The sequence below is a fragment of the Lissotriton vulgaris genome, chromosome 1_1 (genome assembly GCF_964263255.1).
Source record: "Lissotriton vulgaris chromosome 1_1, aLisVul1.2, whole genome shotgun sequence".
In the NCBI taxonomy this organism is placed as follows: domain Eukaryota; kingdom Metazoa; phylum Chordata; class Amphibia; order Caudata; family Salamandridae; genus Lissotriton; species Lissotriton vulgaris.
Window position 1 is genome coordinate 2,029,134,233 of NC_141685.1, and position 20,732 is coordinate 2,029,154,964.

Below are 20,732 nucleotides of genomic sequence, written 5' to 3' on the forward strand. Positions count from 1 at the left end.
ATCCCTTCCTGCTGTATTCCAGTACCAAAATATGGAAATTTGGGTTCGGTTGTAGTATTGTTTTTAACTTTTACCATTAGGTCGATCCTAATTAAGGTAAAAATGCCACCCTTTACCCTCCCAGAAGTAGATGGAATTGCTTCACTCTGAAAGGATCTAAATCCGTTAATGAAAATCGGGTCCAAGGCCCATGTTTCTTGAAAGCATATTATTTCCTGATCGTCCCATGACTGTAGCCAATTTGTATCAGTCAACTTGTGGGTGATGCCAGCCACATTCCATGAGGATATTTTCCATACGTTTCTTTGTTTCTCCTGTTGTGTAACAAATAAATGCGAACTAGGTACCTGTGAAGTAGGTGGCTGTGAGTTCTCTATGTTTACCCGGGTTTCGGGGGATTGCCTTTTTGGAATCTGTTGTGTGCTTTTGCAAACTGACTGTAGTCAGTCACAAGCATCAAGTTCAGAGAGGGGTCGTATCTATTCTCTAACCTCCAGTCAATAGTCCCACGATTTCCCCAGGATTGGCTCTCTAATGGTCTTTCCTTTGTTTGTAAATGTCCCGCAGATCTTAATAGTGTTAGTGGTCTATAGAAGTATCCTAGTGGTAAGGCAATAATGTGTGAATTTCTCATATAAACGTACCCAGGTGCTCCAGGATGAAGCCAACAAGATTGCTCTTAAGGTTTAAAACCACACAATCTCCCGTCAAATGTTTCCTAGCTGGGCTTACCCATGATACCATTCTTGCCATGATTAACTGGTTTTCAATATTCCTGCCTGTGGCCCCCACCATATCCAAATTTTGGTTTAACCAGTGGAGAGATTTTGTCATTATTTGTATTGTTGATTCTGATTGTCCCTTCCGTAATGGTGTGACATTCCCCAACACTACGGCCAAGGGAGCCGCTGCTAGGGGTAGATGTAGAATCTGTGCCTCATTTACCCCCCCCCCCAACCCCCTTCCAGAACCAGCGTGCTATTCTGGCCTATGGGAAATGTATTATAGCTTACCACTTCCTGGCTTGTTGTATCAGCCACTTATGTAGAATTTCTCGCACAGGGAGGCTTTGTGTTGCGGGGGTCAAACGGCTAGTTATAAGTGGAGCTGTATTAGAAGTAGTTACCTATTTACTAAACCAGGGAGTGTGTTTGGCATCATTGTGCTGCTAAAACACACAGGAAAGATAGATACGGGTCAGAGGCCAGGGTTTATAGACCAACTAGAACATGCAGCCCCATACAGACATGTAAATACAAAATATGTTCTAGCGTCTAGGATCTAATGGAACAAAAGGAAACAACAAACTCAACAAGAATCAAAGTGTGGTTTAGAAAAATGCATTAAATCTTGTGGGTGCGGATTCCCATCATACACCAAAAACGGTGATCAGCTTCATCATTTGGGTATCCTTTGTCTATAGAAGTGACAAATATGCTCTATAGAAATCAGAGCTTGCAAATGTCAAAGAGGTATAAAAACGAAGATGAGCAAGATAAAGTGTATGGGAACAGATATAAGTGCAGTGCCAGAGGGGAAGTGCAAAGCTAAAATTGGTGCATGAACAGACTGTGAATTTTATTAGTGTCTGTCACGATCAAAGGTTAAAAACGTGAATACTAGGACCAGTTTTAACAAATAGCTGTCCTAAACAAAAGTGGTTAACATGTTTCAGCACGTCAGGCCAAAGTTTAAGCCAAGTGCTTTCATCAGGACCTCTAAAGAAAAGACAAACAAACTATTGTTACTACTAAGTAATCATAAAGGATATAGTGTGAGATAGAATTCTCACAATCCAATATTCCTCCTGGTGTCAGCAAATTTCTGAAATAGATAAGAAAAAACACACAACACAAATGATTCTTAAAAAAGAAAAAAGAAAAAATGAATCGATAGTTCCATCAATACATGTGGGCAAACTAATTTATACCATCATGTAAGCCCATTGATTAGGGCAGAGCTCCATCTTACCTCAATGGTATGGAGGACCAAGCCTCACCCCACCTGGCAACAGCTCAGGATAAAGGAGGCACCGCTCTAAAAAAAGAATAATACACCAACCTAAAATTATTGTAGTGTACCACAATTTAACATTTAAAAACAGAATCAAGTGTCAACAGCACATGGTCTAACAAGACCCAACGCGGCGTGAAATACATGTACACTATTATTATGACACTATTATAATAACACTGTTAGGTTTTGTATTATATAAATAGTGTCTCCACAAGTTATCACATTCTAATCCATCAAAGCTGTAGTATTAATTCACATTTAGGAAATACATCATCATGTGCCACTTGTATCATTGTTATATACAGTGGACAGGGTTCAAAATTCCCTTTTTAGCTAATGGCTGAGCAATAAAACCTTGGGCAAGTCTGTAAGTTGGTGAGACACTAGTGGAATACTGTTTACTTCCTGTATTATACTGTATTATACTGGAGGAGTCCATATTGAAATCGTGACAGACACTAATAAAATTCACAGTCTGTACATGCACCAATTTTAGCTTTGCACTTCACCTCTGCAACTGCACTTATATCTGTTCCCATACACTTTATCTTGCTCATCTTGGTTTTTATACCTTTGTGACACTAGCAAGATCTGATTTCTATAGAGCATATTTGTCACTTCTATAGACAAAGGATACCCAAATGATGAAGCTGATCACCGTTTTTGGTGTATGATGGGAATCCGCACACACAAGATTTTATGCATTTTTCTAAACCACACTTTAATTCTTGTTGAGTTTGTTGTTTCCTTTTGTTCCATTAGATCCTAGACGCTAGAACATATTTTGTATTTACACATCATTGTGCTGCTGCCTAGTCCGATTATGGGCTTGTTCTGGGGGGGTCGATTTTACTGTCACTTGGGTGCACCTTTTTAGAACTACCTCTAATGCATGGGATTTTTCTTTAGTATGGAGTTCTAGGGCAGTTAGCTTTTCCTCTATCAGGTCTAATTTTTGTGAAATAGGGTTTAACATTGTGTAAACCAATGTTTCTAATCTCTGCCACAATGGTTCAGTCAACAGGGAGCATGAAGCCATGTCTCCTGTCTCTCTGTCAGTTAGTTCCTGCTGTGCTGTTCCCAACATTGCATTCCCCTCCCGATTATTTAGTCTCAGGGCTTTTGATGGTTTAGGTCTTTGCAAGCCCCCGCCCTTTTTCTCTTTACAGCAGTGTCATTACTACTCTTTAAACACAAAAATAGAAAAGGTCAAGGTACTCTAGACATGCACTGGTTTTACTTGTATTCTAGGCAATGTGAACAGAGCAGTGGTAGTGCATGAACTGGGAACCTGACCCCTCTGGCTCCCTTTGTATTTTGGAAAAACCAAAATTACTACTCTTTGGTAGTCCTTTCATTGCGGCCACCTTTGATGAAACTCTTTGCGAGGTGCCAGTCAATACCATGTCCTGAGGTTTAGGAACTAAGCTAGTGGCTTCTTCCTTGATCGAGTCTCTTAGCAGTGGTTCCATTAGGTTATGATTTGGCAGGGTCCCCCCAAAGATATTATTTTCTGATTTGGGGGCTTACGCCTGCTTGAAGCAAGCTTAAGGGGTTACGCAGACCTTTTCAATGGGGCTTGCCCCATGTGAAATCACACATTGCTGGAGTTGTGCCTGTTTCCAGACACACTTCAGCAAGATACGCCAGGATTCCTAGCGCATCTGTCAATCTTTGCGGCAAGGAGTGACGTACAGTAATTACGGCGAATCCATGGTGTCACAAGGAGGCACAATAAAAAGTGTTGCATTGCTGTTTTACCATAGCAAAGCAACACTTTTCATAAATGAGGCCCTCATTTTCACCTTTGTTTGACACACTTGAAATAAAAAAAACAGTTGTACGTTTTGTATGGCATTCTATTTAATTATCTCAGTTACCTTTTGTTAGACTTTCCTAGCAAGCTGAGAAGAGTTTAGCAACATACTGGGAGGAATGAGCTATTGGAAAGCCCTCGGTGTAAACTATCACCGATTAAAAGGAATTCCTTATATTGGGTAGGATGGGACACTTTGATTCACCTGAGTGATTATAAAGATCTAGTTCTACAGAGTATAATGAGCACTTTATTTGTCCCTGCTACCATCAATTTACAATAAATCAATACGCCGTCAAGCAGACAGACTGGAGTTCAGAAAAAAGCATGTTCCAATGTATCTGCATATACTGCAGGCATTACATGTTAAGCTTTAATCACAATTAGGGATCTTCTGATAAATTCCCATTTGTGTGAAATGGTGAGCACAACAATGTATCACCTTGTTATACCACTTTAGAAACAAACATGACATAAATGTGACATGCCCTCTAGACAGGGTAAAGGTTTATGTTAAATGCTATATGCACACAGCCAAACTGATATTTAGTGGCATTTATCATTCAAAAAGACTAACTACTAAACTGATGGAATTAAGTTCAAATGCTGATGTACCATATTTCAGGTCCGACCTATGAAGGCCATCTCTCAGCGTTGCAACCAGATGTAGAGGAGCAGAGATTAGTACTTGAGTTGGGAAGGAGGGGCTGGGACAATTCGTTTTCCTTCCAGTAACTGCGCCACGCCCCTAAGTGCTTTGTATCTTACCTTGTCAACACGTAGTGTGGGTCACTGGAGAGAACACGATCACCATTACAGGGCCCTAATGTAAGATGGAGTATAACTCATTTTAGCCCCTCCGGAGCTCACCCTCCTGCCTCTCCTGCATCCCTCTGCCCCACATGATCACATTTTAAATGTAACGAATGAGTAATAGATTATTAATGCTAAACAGCTCTAGGTTAGCGCACAATCTGCCTTTTAGTTTTCCAATGTTAGTCTGGGGTATGATGACTTTCCAGACGTTTCCATCAATGAAACCGTGCAGAATCAGAACCACCCGATGGGGTCACAGGGCTGCATGCTGCACATTCAGCTTTAAACCTGCAGCGTGAACAGCTGCTCTTCAACGCTTGCTGAGCAATGGAATATGCAAACAGGATTTTGTGCGCACCACCCATAAAAGCATGTTTCAAATCAGTGTTTTAAAACTTTAGCGTTTTTGTGAAAATAATAAGGTGTGACAAAGAGCCCAGCTGTGTTGGATGCACGTATAATGTGGGAAGAGCAATTACAAAGTGTTAATTCCACAAACGTATTTAGTATCAACAGTTGGGGCTGTGGCAAGGAGTGTATTGTCGATTAATCTGTTTAATGCACTGATTCCATCTCATTGCAAAACAGTTAACCGACTTCTGTGTAAATATATAAAAACAGAACTTTTTAGATCACCAATCTGACCTACAGATGAGCTGACTCATTCCAACAAGCAAAAAAATGTTTTAGATAATTTCGGGGCATGGGGAATTCATATGGTAACTGCTGGGTAAGCAACATACTTACACATTAACTCTTAGCACTCTGTGTTGCAAGCAAGCATTTAGGATCACAGTGATGCCTTCTTCTCTTTTGGCTTTTACTGACACAAAGACAGAAAAAAAGCAGGGGAGGTGTGCATCCGACCGCAAAGTGAATACCGACTGCTGGTCAAACAAAAAACGTTTAGCTACTGCCTGGTGGGAGACAGCGAGATTCATGAATATGCGTGAACTATCTGACGAATACAACTTTATCCACACCATAGCATGTACCACTTCGTAAATACCTGTGAATGAATGAGTCATACAAAAGCAGCCCTTGGATTTCATGTTAGCTTCCAGCAACATAAGACTGGGGGAATTCTTGTGAAATGTTCATGGATGCACTTTCTATTTCTATGCAGCTATTTGAGGCTAGTCTAGAGAGCCTGATAACGGAATCAATGACTTTACATTTAATGTCGAGCCCAACACAGCCACCCACATTGTCTGCCACTGCCGGATGTCAGAGACCTTATAAAACAAGCGAAGCCGGCTCTATAACCGAAACACATCTGTTGAGGCACCACACGCGGGCCAGATTGTGGTACATTGCATTGGCAGCCTTTTCTTCATGAACACATGTTCAAGTTTAATAAAAACACTGAACGAGCGCGGGCCGCTGTCTCGCCATGCACCCTCCGAAAATACGGGCCTCTGCACCGTAAAGTGCTTAGAGATGATACACAGGCTCTGTATTGTGCAAGGAGGAAATGGCTTTCAGATGAAGTGCACTGTTAAAGAAATCTTCTTTTCTCACTTTGCCCACATGCCTTACTCTGCCGTTTGCCAGTCTTGTGTTTTGTTGCAGAGGTAGGCATGCAGGCAAAGGGAGAAAAGAAGACGCAATAAACAACACCAAAAGTTGACTATAGCCAATAAAACTTTGCAATTTTGTTGGTCCTGCTGAGCACGTTTCCACCTCTCTTTAACAAGAAGGCTCCTGCACTCATCGCAGAGTACCCACATCACAACAGCTCCAATCGGAGCACAACAGCTGTTCTTATCCTGCTTGGGAGGAGGTGGGAGGGACGAATGCTGCAATAAAAAGTAACCAGCTACGGGCCTGAAGCCCCCACAGTGTAACACGAGCAGGAAATAAATAATAAAGTAGTCCCCAAACCAAGAGATAAAATACCAAAGCATACCATTGCAGTACCTATTCCCTGCTCCATGGGAGTCAACGAAAGAGCAAAAGGAGGGACAAAGTTGGCCACTAGAAGCAAGGCTGTTTAAAAGACGCTGAAACAAACACATGAAAAGCCGGGGGATGTCTTTAAACTCACAAGAGAAATGTACTAAAGTATACAAGAGGTCTCAAATGCTCGACCTAAAAAGTGAGGGCCTGTTAAGGATCAGCAGTACATTTGCGTGAGAGAGTGCATGTCCTGTCAAATGTGTCTATGTACAAGTATATTTGTTTGCCTCTGAGCTTGTGCCAGTGTGTACATGCTATGCTATCCAGACACTAGTAATTGAGAATACTTGATGAAGATATCAAGATGATATTTGAGGGGGGCTAATTAATGTAGTTACTGAAAATGTAGAGCTGGGATTTGAGGAGTTTATTTTCAGTAAAAGACTAGTAGATGATGGAGAATAAAACGAGATACGTTTAATAGACCTCTAAATTGAGGATGCTCATTGCTGATGTTATGGCATCATTTCTTTCCTAGAAGATATTTCTTTTGGTAAAATGGATCCGCTATTTTTAAGATCACCTCAATCTATTATAGTTTTTACACTTGCGAACTGTTCTAAGTTACTGAAAGCACAGTAACCAAAGCCATTGCAATAATTGCTACGCGACGGCTGCCGACTCAGTGATTCATTCCGTCTGATGCAGATGCCGCCTGTACTCGTGTATGGTCTGAATTAGTTTACCGATTTTTGCGGACATCGTGATTCATTCCTTTTTGACGCAGATGCCGCCTGTACATCCATATGGCCCGAATTAGTTCACTGATTTCTCCTCCTGATACGGTGACCGACATTCATCTGCTGACCCACTTAGTGTGTAACAGGTTCATTGAGGTTTATAAGACTTGCTGATTTTCCCGCCATAAAGCATAATTATTGTAATAACCTCCATAGTAATTACGAAGTTGTCCAACCAGTTTTTTCAATTGCTGATGCATTTTGTACGTAGTATGATCACTGTGATTACAGTCCATAGGAGAATGCGTTGTGTTTAACCAGGAGAATACGTTGTTTATAACCAGAGACCTGCTGTTTCTTCCATGATTAATCTGGACCGGTACCATTATTTGTACCAGACACTGACTCAACCAACCATAACTACGTTCTTTCCAACATTCTTCAGTGGTTTTGAGACCAGACTTGTGCCTTCCATCTAGTCTTTGCATTTCTTTTGCTTTGTGGGAGTTTATCGCTCTCCACCTACAATAACAAGCATCTACGGTTGTGCCCCCTTCTTCTCGTCCTGATGAAGACCCCATTGCAAGGGATTAACTTCTTCCTGCGGTCACAATAGGGGTCGAAACGTCGACTGTTTTGTGTGTTTCTCAGCTTCATTCCATGAACAACGATATCTAATACCTGCATGAAGCATGTGTTGTTACAAATTATAATTTGGAACCTATGGTCATTACTAATGTGAACTAGCTTTAATTTCTTTGACTGTTCGTAGCCTTTGGCTCTGTTTGTTATGTCACTTACCCTTCCTACACTAACTGCACTACTCCCCCCCCCCCCCCCTTTACCAGGGCACTTTATAGCAATTATAAGTGTTATGTCAATTGCCTGAATAATATGGCTGAGCTACATTGAAAATAAAAACAATGGTAGCAAACTGTTGTTAATTGATTTTTGTTAATTACATTTAATTTTGTGGTTGTTTACTGGGACCCCTCTCTATCAGCAACATATGTACCCAGGTCCCAGTGACTTACTTGGGTGAACCCCCCTTTACTTAACCCATTGCAATAATAGGGCATACATGACTGTGTGATATTTTTTAAGTGGCTGTTTCCAATATCATAGCTTATTTTTTTTTTTCAGGTTTAAAGGCTATACTTTTCCTGATGGGGCCTTTGGATTTGATTTGCCAAGGCCAATGGCAATGAGCAGCATTGCTTTGCGCGTTTTGCACACTTATTACGACCATGTTTCTCAACGCAGTTCAACCTATGCCCCACCACCACCACGAAAATCAGCAGAAGAAAGCAAACAAAAGTCAAACCTACATTTGGAGAGTATTGGTGAAAATGTCAGTTACCCAGAGGGGGAGGAAGACAAAAATGAAGCTGAAATAATTCCATCATCTCTTGATGAAACACAAATTGATGGAAGAAAGGTAGGACCCTTCACTTCAATGTAAGCGCTGATCTGAGAATCAACTGCAAATATAAAATGCCCGACTGAACGTCTTTTACATAGATTCTGACATTTTATGTGGATGAAGCCATAAATAATTTTGCCAAATCACAGAAGATAATGTTTGAGTAATGCAATGTTTTTTTCCAAAGTTGATTTCTAATTTTCAGCTCAGTGTGGTAAAACTTCTTCCTGCACTCTTTCCAACCTCACAATGGAGAAGAGCAATTAGACAGACCTGAACATAAGTGTTGATGCACTGCATATTGAGAACAGATAGCTATCGTGGGGAAAGGTAATTATTTATGGCATCAATGGTTTCAAGACCAAGTGCGACCTCCAGTTGATAGTACCATGCTATAAAGCTTACTATTGATCAGCCAACAAGACTCTCCATGGAAATTTGTTCTTTTTTCACCCTATGTTCAAAAGAACACGTTTTGTTGTGGATGTTTGCTGTTTTCTATGAGGTGCCATAGGCCAAAATCCAATTGCTTCCTGTATGATGCATATTTGTTTATATTGGTCATAGAGGTGCATTCACTAGCAACTACATTGGTTTATATATGAAACTTATTGCGTGTCCCTTTGTGCATACTGCACTGGTTCAAACAAGGTGTATTGGTTTGCACACATCATACTGGTTGTGCACAGTAAAGCTGGTTTGAAGGAATCAATATGTTGGCTAATAAATAGACAAACTATTGGAATCAAGCACATTGGTTTATATATGTTTTTGAGCTGAACATATCAGTCTATGTTTCTAGTACACCGTATATAGCAACATCACGCAGCTGTGTCCTATTATTACATTGGTATATGCACAGCAAATACTGCTGTATCTATAAGACAGTTAGTGTGCTTGCACAGTGTGTATTGGTTTGCAGGTAAACACTATTGGTTTACCCTCATATTGGTTAATCTGTAAAATATTGTGGTTTGCCTGTTTAACCTACCAGCTACCCTACTGCCATGACATGGAACACACTGGGCCCGACGTGTAATGCATTTTTTGAGATGCATGACATATTTGAATACCCTCAAAATGTACCAGTTTTGTACGTATCACATTGATTTAAATGCATAACATACTGCGTTGCTTGATCAATACATGGGTGGAAATGTTTAATGCAATGTTTCATACACATACTATATTGGATCACTCTTGTAATGGACAAGTTTGCATTATTCTGTTATGTTATGGGTATTTGTAGAGCATACGATCGATTCATCTGGCAGGGTATCCTGGCACAGATAAGCTCATGCCGTCTAGGATATAACTTTGCCATGTCTCGGTGACAAGTCAGGTCTTCAGTGTTTTTTTCAAAATTCAAGAACTGAGGAGGTGTCTTTGATAGGAAGTGACAGGTTGTTCCAGGCTTTGGGAACAAAGTGGGAGAAGCATGACTTCCTGTTCTGGTTCTGCTTATGCGGGAATGTATACAAGTTGGATTCCGGCTTGTGGGAGTGTGGATGTTGATGAGATTATTGAGGAAGGCGGGCCAGGATTGAGCAGGGATTTGTATGTGTCTGTAAGGAGTTTGTGAGTTCATGATGAGCTGGTCACCCATCATTATGACGAGGTTCTTTGCTTGGTTTGCACAGGCTGGGTCCGAGTTCTGCCATCCAGCAGGTAGAGTTCCAAAGTAATATTTATTTGCAGAAGAGTAAAACTTCTGTTTTCTCTGCTTTGAGTTTGAAATAGTTAAGTTTCATACATCTGGTGATATCAGACATGCAGGAGGGAAAGTTGGCCTGGGTAGTTGGTGTTTTGTCGAACAGGATTAGCCTGAGCATCATCTGCATAGGAGACAACATTTATTTCATGGGTGCAGATGATGCAGGTGAGTGGGTTTATGTAGGTGTTAAAAAGTGTGGGGCTGAGCAAAGAACGTTGGGAACTCCGCAGATGAGGCTGGCGGCAGTGAAGTTGAAGGGAGTCAGGTTGACTGACAGGGTTCGATCTGTTAAGAAAGAGCAGATCTAGCAAAGTGCAGAACCTTGTACACTAGCTTTGTGAAGGTGTTGAAATAGTATGGGATGGGAGATCATGTAGAAGGCGGCAAATAGGTCTAGCATGATTAAGGCAGTGGTGTCTCCTAGGTCACAGGTGGATCTGAGAGTAGTCTTGGTGCGTTGGCTGGACCTGAATCTGGACTGGGTGTTGTTGGAGAGGTTGTTGTCATTGGGTTGGTCGGCTAGCTCTTGGTTGATTTTTTCCAGGACTTTTTCTGGGTATGATTTCACGAAGATCGGTCGATAAAAGGTTTCTTTAGGAGGGGAGTACTGTGATGCACTTCCTAGTGACTTGTAAGGTTGCTGTATTGATCGAGGCATTGTGAATCGAGGTAAGGGCAGCGCTGATTGGGCCCAGTCCTTTGGCAAAGCTGTGGTGCAGGCAGTGGTCCGTGGGCGTCCCAGTATGTATGGAATGCATGGTTGATGAAGTTTGTTCTGCCTTGATGGTATGCCACATAATCGAGGTGGATTTCTGCGAGTTGTTCTCGATGGGCTGGATGGCTGCAATAGTGGTAGAGTCCAACTGGTGTTTAAAGTTAGCATAGATGTCGCTGATCTTGCAGCTGATAAAGAGAGGTGCAGAGGTCCTGTGACGAGGCAATGCAGGTGGTGGTAGCTGCAAGAGAGGAGAGGTCCTTCACGATGACAAAAATCTCCTTGGTGTTGTTTTCAATACGGTTGGTGAGAGCTGCTCTTTTGGTGACTTTGATTTGTTGATGGTGTTCTCTGAGGGGTGTCTTGTATGTGCCCTTTTCCTTGTCGGCATGACTCTGCCTTCAATCTGCATTTGTGCTGATAGCAGTTGCATTTGATGGCGCTAAGTCCGTCTGTACACCAACTTACTTTTAGCCCGGTCCTATTAGTGTTGGTAGCTGTGAGTGGGGCAAGGGTGCCACTGGTTTTGAGCACCTCCTGTGTGGAAGTGATCCAAATGGTTTGAGCAAGGTTGTTCTGGTGTTGAGAAAGGTGGATTTGAAACTCTGATGACCTGGTTTCTTCTGAGCTCTTGTTCCAGGCTAGTTGTGTTGATTGGGCACAATGAAGTAGACAAGGGTGTGGTTGTTCTAATTCCAATTGCGTGTAGTATGAGAGGTCAGTAGATAAGGGTTACGTTCAGGGTGTAGTTGCTGAGGTGCAGATGAAGGTCAGGTGTTCCATACTGTTGTTAATGTTCATGGCTATGGTGGTGCACCGTATGTGCTCTTTAAAAAGTATGACAACTCCTCGTCGGGATCTGTTTGTCCTGTCTTAAGATCTTTTATTGTGGAAGTATTGCCATGGTGATGTTGGGGCTGATGTTGGGACCAGTCCCGTTTTGGTGAGGAAGAGCAAGTCTGGTGTGAGATCATGCAGGAAGTACCAAACGACTGAGCATATCTGGCGAGGGAACACGTGTTAAGGAGGAGGCAATATTGAGAATGGATGGGGTGAAATTTGGGGGTGTTAAAGGCTGCAGGATAGTGACTTTTGGTGGATATGGGTTAGGAGCATGTTTGGAGAGAGCAGGGGGAGGGAGAGCAGGATAAGTGGCAATCAATCCATGAAAATGCCCCTTCAGTGTTGGTTGGTGAGGCTCGACATAAGTGCTGGGAGGTGTGCCTGGGCTTTAGGGTGAAGAGAGTTGAATGGGTTATCATCGGGGGCTGTGGGTGGGATGGTAACTAGAGGTCTTGGTACTGGGCGCAGGTGGGCAAAATCAACTTTCCTTTAGCACACTTTAGGTGGGATCGCTGTGCATCGGTGAGCATCTGTGCTGCCGGTGCCATTAACTAGGAGTAGATGGGAGGGGAGCTATAGAGAGGTAAGTGGGGCTGGAACATGCAGCAGGAAGGGAATGTGGCACTGGAGCAAAGGTGGAAAAGGCTGTCACATGGGGATGAGGACATAAAGGGGAGCAAAGAGTAGGAAAAGGAAGACAAAGGAGGTAAGAGTGGCAAAAACGTTTGAGATAGTTCGAGATTAAAGAAAAAGAGCAAACGGGGAACAATCGGAAAGTCTCAGGAGCTATGGAAAAGCTGCAAAGAGTGAGTAAAAGGTCAAAAAGGTGAGGAGTGAGTGAGAAAATCAAGAAAATGTGGGAAAATAAGTGAGGAAATCTATGAAAAAGCAGCAAAGAATAAGTGAGAAAGTCAAAGTAAAGCAGCACAGAAAGAGTGAGAAACTCTTGAAGAAGAGACAGAGATGACTGTAAAAATCAAGAGAAGGCCGACAGGAGGCAAAGAATGATTGAGAAGCCAAAAAAAGGGCAAAGCAAATATTAGTAACCAAGAGATAAAGTGACAAAAGAGCTGAAGGCAGTAGGCCAAGAGTGGCAAAAAGTGGAGCACAGAGCGACAGAGATAGCATGAATGCAAGAGAGCAGAAGTTATAAGGAGAGAGAGAAAAGATATATTCAAGAGGGTATATTTGTAATATATTGGTTGAAATGTACAGCTTATTGGTTTGCAAACATTACATTATGGTTTTCCTTCATAACGTACTGGTAGACATTCATATATGAATGATTCACATACATGATTTATTGTGCTAGTTTGTACACATAATGTATAAGTGGGTATGTATAATATATTGTTAGGAATTTTGGTTGTTTTAAACCTTTTTGCTATATGTTTATCATAAATGATCCAAGTGGTTAGTGCTTGAAATGCATTTATATTAAATGGGATTGTACAATCCATGTATAAAAACCTGTCTCCAATTGTTTCATGATAAGCAACTTGTGACTCGCCCATCCACATTTTTTAAAGAAATAATGTAGCCGCTCATCTGTAATAACTTACGGCAGAGCACAGAAGCCAGAAACTGAGGGGAAGGGCTGGTCAGGTAATGGAGCATAAATAAAGCAGCTATTTAAAGAGGAAAACCGAACATTGCTTTTCTTAATTCTGCTCTGTTTTTCGAACTGCACTGTAATAGGCAGAAAGGAGATATTAATCACAAAGTGCCCGATTCACAGAACTAATCTGAAACAAAATCCTAAACTTACTACATTTGGTGATCACAGAAGGCACTAACTACTTTTGGTTAAACTTACTACTTTTGGTTAAACTTACTACTTTTGGTTAAACTTACTACTTTTGGTTAGACTTAATACTTTTGGTTAAACATATTACTTTTGGTATTCACAGAAGGCATTTAGTAGTAGTAAAGTTAGTTTACTACTAATAAATGCCTTCTGTGAATACCAAAAGTAGTAAGTTTAACCAAAAGTAGTAAGTTTAACCAAAAGTAGTAAGTGCATTCTGTGAATACCAAAAGTAGTAAGTTTGGGATTTTTGTCTCAAATTAGTTAAGTGAATCGGGCACAAAATGTTTGTTTTTTGCACTCCTTAGCTAATGTTAAAATCTTTCTGCATGTTTCCACACATTCGAGCTACTTCTCCTGAAGGAGGACGGAGGGGGAGGGTCTGAAATAAATACAGGATCTGGGGGAGGATGGTCATCTTAGTGGCTGCTATCCTGCCTAGCCAGGAGAGAGTATAGTGTTTCCACTGTCCAAGTTCCTTACGGATGTGTGTGCGGAGTATGCAGCAGTTGGTTTCAGTTGTGGCATGTATAGTGGGGCCTAACTGAATTCCCAGGTACGGAATCGATGATGTTGACCATTGTATGGGGTGTTCTTCTTGTAAGTGAGCTAAAGTGGGCGGGGAATGGGAGATGTTGAGTGCGATCGACTTGTCCATGTTGATCTTAAATCCCGAAGCCTGTGCGAAGCAATGCTTTCAATAAAGAGGGCTCGCAACGCAGGGATCAGGTTGGGCAGGGAAAACAGGATGTCATCCATGTACAGACTCATAGTATGTACATCTCCAGCAAACTTGAGCCCCAAGAGAAGAGAATCTCGCCTAATCCATAATTCTAATGGCTCCATATCGGGTGCCTCTTTTTATGGGAAAGCGAGATGACGTGTGACCATTCACCCGAACCGTTGCCTGGGGTGAGCGGTAGCAATTAAGGACCCGAGTGCGTAGCTTCTCACCAAAGCCGACGCGCTGCAGAACTTGCTCCAGGTAGGGCCAATGTATCCTATCGAAGGCCTTTTCCGCATCAATGGCCAGCAGCATGTATTCTCCCTCAGTGCGGGATGCATTCTAGATTAGGTGCAGAACTCGCTTGGTATTATCACTTGTCCGTCTCTGTGGGATAAAGCCTGCTTGATCCGGCTCAACTAGTTGGGGCATGTAACGTGCTAAACGGGTCACTAATATGCTAGTGTATAGTTTAATATCTATGTTTAGTAGGGAGATCAGCCTGTATGCGCCGCAGGATGTTTTGTCCTTCCCAGGTTTCGGGATAACCACTATCTACGCTTCTAGCATCTCCTCTGGAATGGCCCCAGTTTGTGCAAAGTTGTTAAACAGGTCCCATAGTATAGGGGATATCTGGGTGCAGAATGTTTTATAAAAGGCCGCTGAATAGCCATCTGGCCCGGGTGATTTGCTCACTTTGAGGCGGGAGATCGCTGCTATAACCTCTTCTGTCCCAATGTCCCTATCTAAATAGTCATCCTGCGTCTGTGTAAGGGAGGGTATATGTGCTGCGGCCAGATAGTCGGCGCTATGGTGAGCGTCTAGGTGGTCGCCCAAGTAGAGCTCTGTGTAGAAGTCTCGAAAGACTTCTGCTAATACCGCATCGTCAGTGACAAGTTCGCCGCTCGAAGAGCAGAGGGCCTGAACACCCCTGCCCCTGTCTGACCTCCCTCAATTTGTGGGCCAAGAGGTGACCGCACCTGTTGCCCCGGTGTAGTATGAGTGGCAAAGGCGGAGTGCAGCATATTCTGCCCTGTCCTGGTCTGATGCTGTGAGCTGCTTCCGTTCTATACACAGTTGGCGCCAGGTCCATGAGGTGCTAGTCCGCTGGTGCATCTGCTCTAGCTCTGCGACCCATTGGGAGAGCTCAGCCCTTTTACGACTTAGATCCAGGTTGCTGGCCGTGGATATAGCTATGAATTCCCCCCGTATGACTTCCTTTAATGCCAATCACTGTGTCGCTAAAGAGGTATCTGGGTTTGCGTTGAGGGCGAGGTAATTTGCAATGGCTTTTTGAATCTGTTTGACTGTGGAGGCTTGATGGATCAAGGCATCGCATAAGCGCCAATGTCTAGGAGGCTGCCGTATTGGCGGGAACTTAAAGGAGGCAACGACCGGAGAGTGGTCTGACAAGGAGGCTGTCAGAATCTCAGTATCAGTTGCAAGCGTATGCAATGGGGAAGAACTAAGAAGGTAGTCTAGCCTAGCGTATGTTTTGTGCGCTCCTGAATAAAAAGTGTAGGCTCGGCAGTGGGGGTGAAAGTGGGGCCAGAAATCTATAAACCCCAAGTCCTGCAGACGGGTCCGTCCAGCCGGGGAAAGAGCGCCTGTCTGGCCTGTCCGCTGGCACGAGCGATCATTAAGATTATCAAAGACTAGATTCAAGTCACCCCGCAGTAGTAAGTTTGGTTCTGCATTGGCTGTCGCCTCAGTGAGTGCGTCATGGAAAAACATGTCTTGCCCTTCATAAGGGTGCGTATATAGACCCTGCTATAAAGGACATCCCTCCCAGCAGGAATTGATATGTGAGCAGTCGGCCTCTTATCTCAGCTTCTTTCTGTAGCTCTCTACCCTGAAAGGATCGGGAGACCAGTATAGCAACCCCAGCTGACTTGGTGGGATTAGAGGAAAACATCTGTGTAGGGAAAGCACAATATTTCATCCCATGATGATCCTTGGGGAGGAGATGGGTCTCCTGTAGGAGGCAGTTGTCGGCTTTGGAGTGCTCAAAGTAGTGAAGGACAGCTCTAGGCTTAACTGGGTTATTCAAGCCTCGCACATTTAGAGTAAGGATTCTAAGAGGGGGTGTGTGGCATCTAGGTTTGAGAGAGTGTGAAAGCCATTACATTAGCTGCATTGCGTATCAAGGGATGGGGAACAGGGAGAAAAGGATCATGACCCTGTGTTGAGCATCCCTCACGGCAAAAGAAAGGGGGGTGGACGAGGGGACCCAAAACCCAAAAGACTTAAAAACCCTTCAGAAAATAAATCCAAAGTAATACCAAAACTAGAACATTTCGAATGAATAAGATTAGAAAAAATAGTCTGTCATCCCGAGATGACCAGGCATCAACAAAATGGGGTCCATAGTGTGACCATGAGGCCCCCAAGATCAATGGAAGGACATTTAGAAAGATCGATGACCCCTGGTCAGTTACTTGGTGCTGGAGCCCTCTCCAGTGAGGGCCTCTGACACAGAAATGAGGGCTGCTTGTTGACTCCAGGCTATTTCTGTCTTGTCTGGTTTCCGGGCGCGCCTCCGTCCGCCCTGTCTCTGCCACCCTGACAGGGAGATCTCAGGCCCCGAGCTGGTGCTGCGTTGGTCATCTTCATCACTCGGCACAGCATGACCCAATAATCAGCAAGAGTCTGCGAGTGATCGAAGCTGGTGGAGTTTGCCATTATAATGAAAGATAAGTCAGAAGGGATTACCCCAGGAATAGGGAATCCCCTGCTGTCAGAGGTGTTCAGTCACTGGGCGAAACTGCCGGCGTCGCTGAATTGTGATTAGGACCAGGTCCTGAAAAGCACCGGAGCGGAGAGTGTCCCTGAAAGGTGATGGGGTGGAGAGATTTCGCTCTGGTAAGGATGGCTTTTATTGTTCTGAAGTCCTGAACGCACACCAGAATGTCTACTGGGGAGCATTAGTCGCACGGGGTGGACCAACTCTGTGTACTCTGTCCAGAACGATCTGAGCTTCATGGGAGGCGCCTAGTATATGGTGGAAGAGGCCCTTGGCAAATGCAAACAGGCCTCTAGTGTCCTCTGATGTCTTTACTCCCAGGATACGGATGTTATGTCTGCGAAACCTGTTTTCCAAATCTTCCAGGTGCATTTGGATGTCCATATGCTGGTCTTGTAGCCATATTACCTCCTGTTGGAGCATGGTTGACTCCTTCGCTGCGGTGTCGCGCTTCTCCTCTAATGCGGCCACTCGATCCCCAACGTCGTCTACATCTCTGCGAATCTCCTTGATCTCTGCTGTGAAATCGTTCTTCACAGATTGCAGGTCATCCCGGAGGGTTAGTTTCAGCGACTCCAGAAATGGCTTTGTTATGGGTTTATCCCCGGGATTTGCAGAGTGCTTTGGGGCCTCGGCCTTGGGAGCTGCGGACGCCATGTTTCGTTTGATTGCTAGTGCCCAAAGATGTCATGAGGCGTAGGCAGCGCCGGAGAATCAGACTGGCGGTATGCCCGGTGGTGGGGCAGATGATCAGGCAACCCCTGGTTCCCGGGACTGGCTGCACGATGCTGTATGTAGGGGAGGCCTCCAGGAGATCCAAAAGTCTGCTTAGACCCCCATCTCGACTCTCCACTCCCCCGGCGGGCGATCCAAAATTCGAGGACAGGGATCCTCGCGGCCTAGTGTGCTACTGGGCCCACCCAGTGTGTGTGTGCAGCTCTTGGTTCAGGGCACAAAAACAACTCGCTTTGAGCCTTGAAAGCTGTCTGGTTAGGGCAGGAGGCGTCCGGTCTGTCTCCCGGAGGGCCGAGTGCCCCCACAGGCAGCACGAGGAGTATGGCCGGGCCATGCTTGTGTCTCTGGCTCCGGCGCCCGCAGGAATGGATCAGACTGGCGGTCACGGGTAGCCAACGATGGCGTTGGACACCCCGTGGGTCATCCGGGCTGTCTTCAGGGCAGCTGGGCTCCAAGCAGCTAGCCTCAATGGTGCTCCGGACCACCGCGTTGTTGAAGCCGCCTCTCGGCTCCGGCGAGGGGAGGTCAGGTCTACCTCCTCGTGGTCCTCACGGGGCAGCCGTGTGCGTCGGTTACATTGGGGTCTCAGAGCAGGTATGAGTAGATTGTCATCGGGGGGTATCCGAGGTCACCCCAAGCTAATTCAGGCCTCGCAGGGACCGATATGCGCTGAGTTGGGCAGATTGCGGGCAGGAGCTAAGAACAATGCGTCCTACCTCGCCGCCACCTTCGGATACATTTTATACATAAAAGCACAGATCATCATAGTAAAAAGGGAAATATAACAATCCATTGACAAGTGCCAGAAAAGAAAGAAGTCATGCATAACAATAAATATAACATAAAACCAATATATACAAAAAATCGCATAAATCAATTACTTTTACAGCTCATTCTCTATATAAAAACAGAACACCATAAAGTGCATATTGAATTGCGAGCGCGTACTGCCAATTTTAAAAAGATACCTACATGGGCCATTAACTCATCATTTTCTAACTTACGGATTGTTAAGTAAGCTTCTTCTAAATACATGGGTTGTTTGTGCTTAAAAAATGGGAGCAAAAACTGATCTGTCATCACATGGGCAAGGTAATTGACCCAGATTCGCAATGTACCCCTTGGTAGGGTATTTGATTCATTCACAACTGGCAAATAACTTTCTACAGATTTTTTCAGAATCTCCCTTTTGAATCTTGAAGTCCTGTAGTGATCATATAAACATCCCAAATCACTTTTTTATTCATGTTAGCAGGAATAAAATACTCCCGCTGTACAGAGTTCCACAACCTTATAAAGGAACTCAGTGTTCGGCCTCATTCCTCTATATGGTCATGGAACTCCTTGGTGATTTGTAATATCCTTATGTCTGACATGGTGTACTTTATCCCATATATAATAAACAAGTTATACATCAGGGTAAAAATGTACTTTGGTAAGAAAGGGCCAAGCAAAGAAAACCTGTACAACTATTGATCCCGTGTGTTCGACGGTAATTTAATTTGAATTCTCCCTGGAAGCCTAAGGTAAAAGGTTGTTCATTGCATGCTAGTACTAATTTAGTTTAGGCTTGCTTTTTAGGGGCGTGGGAGAAAGAGGGACCATATTATTTACTTCATACTCTGGTCATAAAGAACAATTTTATGAAGCATGGTAGGTATCCTTAACTCATCGTTTATTCAAAAAGTCCATGATCATATTCTATTTCTTTATTAGCTCTATGCAGTTCTTTGTTGTGCACCACTCATACAATAAGTAACATTATTCCCTGCCTCCATTTTTATTTAATTTCCACTCCTCTTTCTGATTTTTCTTTCAGCCAGTTCATCTGACTATTTTTCAGTGAAAAATATTGTAACCTTTAATTAGTTCTTATGCATTAGTGTCTTAACTTTGATGTTCCCAGTATTTACTGCTCACTCTCTGATCCCATCCCTTTCCTGGACTGCAGTGTTAATACTAGCTAAACTGTCTGTGCAGAGGCGAGAAACAAATCTCGTTGCTCCTGGTAGGCCTTTTTTAACACCGTGGTATGTTTGCCTTTCAGAAATACAGATATTCATAGTATTGTTCTTTCTGGGCGCAGGATATTCCCAACCAAGCTGCAATGGCGCCCATAATATCTTGGATTGTATGGTATTTGCCTGCAAATTCCATCTTTACTTCAGGTCTTTAAAGAGTAAAGGCTAGATGTGCAATAGTGTTTTGTAGCCTTAAAGCCCACACTTCACAAACTTACAGGGGTTGAAACCGCGAAACACCTTTGCACAATGTATAATGTATAATAGCCAGTAATAGCCAGTTTACTACTCACAACTCACAAAAGGGACACCCCACTCCTGTATGCAATGTATCAGTGGTATCTTTTTCATAAAGTTGAACCTGTCTTTTGGAACAGCTTCCTCTTTGAGAATCATGACTTCTGGCCTCTTTGGGAGCTTACAGTGGTCTACAGTCTGCTTCCATCTCCCCACAATGTCATCCCTGGATGCAAACGTGATTTTTAAAGCAGCACCTACCTCGTTAATGACCCAGGCTGTTTTACATTTTTTTTTTTATTTTTTTTTAATTTTTTTTTTGAAAGTTTTATATAGCGCGAACAAGATCCTTGCAGATATCAGAGCGCTTTACAGAGCATAGAATAACACCAGGGGGGTGAATAACAGGCCATAACACCAGGAGGGTGAATAACAGGCCATAAGGTACAGCACAGTTGTAGGTATAGGTGGGGTGGGGTATTT

General features: G+C 43.5%; 1 protein-coding gene across 1 annotated transcript in view; it reads left to right on the forward strand.

Annotated features, from left to right (window-relative positions):
• The window catches only part of DNAI7 (dynein axonemal intermediate chain 7), a 562,546-nt gene that overhangs the window by 246,616 nt on the left and 295,198 nt on the right, over nt 1–20,732 (forward strand). The window contains exon 8 of the mRNA XM_086920321.1: nt 8,431–8,725. Within this exon, the coding sequence (XP_086776447.1) occupies nt 8,431–8,725 (295 nt within the window). The remainder of the gene's footprint in view (nt 1–8,430; nt 8,726–20,732) is intronic.